The 4,154-nt window shown below is 38.2% G+C and overlaps 1 protein-coding gene across 1 annotated transcript in view; it reads right to left on the bottom strand.

The window, feature by feature from the left end:
- Positions 1-2,670: 2,670 nt before the first annotated feature.
- SLC35E3 (solute carrier family 35 member E3) overlaps positions 2,671-4,154 on the bottom strand; it is a 33,920-nt gene continuing 32,436 nt past the window's right edge. Inside the window, exon 5 of the mRNA XM_045506979.2 lies at positions 2,671-2,734. Coding sequence (XP_045362935.1) covers positions 2,698-2,734 — 37 coding nt within the window. The 3' untranslated portion in view covers positions 2,671-2,697. The remainder of the gene's footprint in view (positions 2,735-4,154) is intronic.

Raw genomic sequence — 4,154 nt, 5'->3', positions numbered from 1 at the left:
CCGCGGCCCATCCGGGCTTTTGTGCGCGCGCGCGTGCCCAGGCCCCGCCGCCTCCGCCAATTGGGGGACGGGGCGGGGCCTGGCCGCCTCGACGGAGTGGGCGGGGCCTGAGCTCGGCGCGCGGAGCGGCAGGTGGGGACTGGGCGCTTGGCTAGCCCGCCCGGCTGGCTTGCGCCAAACATTCTCTGGGGTAGATTTGTTTATCCCTTGTGCTATTTTTGTATTTTGTGTGTTTACACCTCCCGACCGCGGTGGAAACGGCAGGCAGATGCGAATGGAAGTGCTGCTACCGAAAAAGAAACCAAAATGAACAGCTGTGCGATATATTAAGCCCGCACCGCCAGCCGCTGTCTTTGTATACAAATGAGTTATTTCAAGACTTTTTTAAAAAAGTATGATTAAAAATAGCACAGTATGAGCTTGTTCAGGGATGCGTACAATATTCTAGTTGGAGGGAATAAAAAGCTGGTGGTTACCGTTAGAGTGGGGGGATAGAGAAAAACGGTTATTTTACACTTTGTGCCTTAAGAATGTTTGGGTTTGGGGGGAGGGTCTAGCTCAGTGGTAGAGTGCATGCTTAGCATGCACAAGGTCCTGGGTTCAATCCTCAGTACCTCCTTTAAAAATAAGTAAGTAAATAAATAAATAAATAAATAAATCTTTAAAAAAAAAACGTTTGGGTTAGTTTATGTGATGTATGCCGTCATTCCCATTAAAAATATCTGTTTATATATTAGGCACACGATGTTGAAAGACTCACCTACTTGCCTCTTTTGGCACGTTGGCATAACAGTCTCAAAAATGAGCCCGGACACGAGAATTGAGTTGGTTCAAGCCAAAAAACGCAGTCATTGTAAAGAACAGCTTCTTGTTTGGACAGGAAGCAATTAGTTCCTTGTTCACAAGGAACTTTTTAATAAAGTTATACCTTTCCCTTCTCCCATGCTAACCTGCTAGAAAGGAATCTTTCTTAAACTGTGGTCACTCAATTGATTTAATTGCTAAGTTAAATCATTGGGGATTTGGTTTGGTTTTTTAAAAAAAAAGTCTCATCTTTATCAGATCAAATATAGTAAGGTTTCTGGTTGTAAAAGTGTATGCTTGACACTGGATAAAAGAATATCTCATGAGATGCAGAAAATAGCATAAACATATATTATACAAATTGGCATCCGTTGATGCCAAGTGAAGGGACAGGTATGTGCTAGGAGTGTTCAAAGGATTGCTGGCTCAATGAATACCCAGGCAGTTCACAAAGGCCTCAGAGGATCAGAAACATCTGGTGCCTTGAAGGATGGTAAGATTTTAAATTAAGACAAAGGAGAATATTCTGGGCACAAGAAAAATACTACCCCAAAGTCCTGAAGTGAAAATGTAAAGGACTGTTTGAGAAACAGTAAGTTTGACTTGCATAAAAACCAAGAAAAAGTTTTAAGAATTTGAAGTTTCCTTTAGTGCTAAGCAAAGGAATTTGGGCTTTGAACAGGATAAGCAGTGGACAATGGAAGGATGGAAACAGGTGAATTGCTTAAAGCTGTTTTTAACCGTACCACCATGAGCAAATTCATGAGATGTCTGGCCAGCCTCCTCTAAACCAGCTTTCCCTCTTCTCTTTGGCTTTTCTCTGTGGTTTAAAAATCTTAGCTTAATTAGTAGACCAGAAACAAAGGGCAGCACTGATAGGATTAGTCCTTTTCTAATGAAACCAGAAAAGAAGAGAAGGAATGAAGGAAGAAGCAACAGGATTTAGAGTGTTGGGGAGAGAGACTTATGAGGCAAGCAAGCTACCTTTAGAGGAATTGATACTGAAAATTTACTGAGTGTACCAAGCACTACCCAAGGCCCCTGATGGTGAACAAGATAGTCATACTCCCTGCTGTCACACAGCCTAGCAGGATGACTCTAAATTTCCACCCAAAGAGAATGATGACACTACTGCTCAAAAGTCTGGAGGAAATGAAAATTTGAGTTGTTGAGTTTTGGATGACGCACCACAGAATGAAGAGTTCTGTGGTAGAAAATGTGGAACTGAAGCTCTGGCTGGAGACAGAGCTATCAGGCAATGGTTGGCTCCACCCTTAAGACCTGATAAGTTCCTCAAAGGAGATAAGGGACTAAGACTGGGCTGAGGCAGCAGGGGAACAGACAGCAAAGAGTGACCAGAAGGCTGGCCAACACAGGGCCATGTGGTGATGTCTCAAAAACCAGAGGAGCCAAGCAATGGTACTGTATACTGCAGGAATCAAAGAAAATGAGGAATGAGAAGACACACTGGATCTGCTCACTTGCAAAACAGTCCCTGTTGTGTGACTTTACCATTAAGGAAAAAATGCAGACCAGTTGATGCTGTTCTCCTGCATTCCACGGTTGTCCTGTGTCACTCTGCCCTCGCTGTGCTTACTGGAGGCTTCTCTAGGGGCACCTTCTGGTAAATTTTTAGTAGCATTGTTCTTGACCCCCTCCTGTGTTCCAAGAGATGGAGATAACTTGAGCATCTTTATATTCTTTGGCACCTAAACTCTGCAAGCATATCCACAATGTGTACACTTTTATCACAGTCCAAGTGCCACTTCATACTTGCATTTATTAATGACAACTGACTAACTGTTAAAGAATGGTGAAAAACAGACAAGATTTCTCTCAGAAACAATGTTTAAAATGCTGAAAGTTGAGCAGTATTTATGACATCATCTAAAATTACAGTAGTTCAAATTCCACATATCTTTGCAAATATCTGGAGGTAAACAGTGTTAAAGAGCAAAATCCCAGCAAATGGTGGCTATAAATACAGGCTTTTTATTTCTATTTTGAGAATTGATAACTAACTTTCTATTTTGACAGGATTAAAATATGCAGAAATAGTCACAAAACAATTAATATCCAATGTAACCACTGCTAGAAATCACATTTGTCATTTCTGCTTCAGATATATTTTTAAAATGGAACATCAAAAAAAGTTGATATATACACATAATGATATATATTCAGTAAAAAAAAACCCTATTCTCATTCTTAATCATTCCCCTCCCTCTCTTGAGGCAATCATAATTATCAACTTGATGTTTACCCTGTGTTTTTATACATTGAGGATAAACACATGAGTCCATTAACAGTAAGTACAATAGCTTTTATATTCATACACGTAAAAGGAATAGCTGGGCCACAGGGTATACACTGCATGGTAACTTTTAACATCTAACAGGGACAGCTGTCCTTATCTTTCTCAGTATTATTTTGGCTCTTCTGGAATGTTACTTTTATAATCTGTTTGTCTAATTCATAAAAAAGAATCTTATTGGGATTTTGATCCAAATTGCATTGACTTAGTAGATTACATTGACGTCTTTTCAGTATGGATTCTTCCCAGTTGAGAACATGACCTATTCTGTTTTTTTCAGACCTCCCTTTATATCCTTTAATAATGTCTTGTCATTTTCTCCTTAAGCTTCTGGTATCTTTGGCTATTTTTTTTGAGGTAATTTATAATTTTTATTTCTATCGTAAATTATATCTTTCTTCTATTTTATTTCTTGTTTTAATTTTTTTATTGAAGTGTAGTTGATTTACAATGTTGCAGGCATATATATTCAGTTATATACACACATACTTTTTTTTCAGATGCTTTTCCATTTCTTCTATTTTATTTCTAGTTGGTTATTTCTGACATATGGGACAATGATTGATTTTTGTGTTTTGATCTTATAGCCAGGAATACTGCTGCATTTTGTTACTATAAATACAACTAGTTTTTCAGTAGATGATCTTGAACTTTGTATGTAAATAACAGTATCATCTGTAAAAATCACCAATTTATCTCTTCCTTTCTTATATCTTACTTCATTTTCTTGTCTTAAAAGCATTAGAACAATTATTACTTTGGGGAATAGTAGCAATAATACTGGGCATCCTTGTCTTATTCCTGACTTTAATAAAAGTGCTTTTAAAGTTTGATGTTTGCTGTAAGTTTTAGGTAGATGCCCTGTATTACATTATAAAAGTTTCCTTCTATTCACAGGTTTTTAAATTTATTTTTTAAATATGAAAAAGTGTTCAGTTTTACCTAATGCTTATTTATGCATCTGGAGACGGTCATGTGGTTTTTTTCCCCTTAATCTGTTAATACAGTAAGATAACAGTGATAGATTTGCTAATAT

This window comes from Camelus bactrianus, chromosome 12 (genome assembly GCF_048773025.1).
Source record: "Camelus bactrianus isolate YW-2024 breed Bactrian camel chromosome 12, ASM4877302v1, whole genome shotgun sequence".
In the NCBI taxonomy this organism is placed as follows: domain Eukaryota; kingdom Metazoa; phylum Chordata; class Mammalia; order Artiodactyla; family Camelidae; genus Camelus; species Camelus bactrianus.
This window is presented reverse-complemented; position numbering and strand designations above follow the sequence as displayed.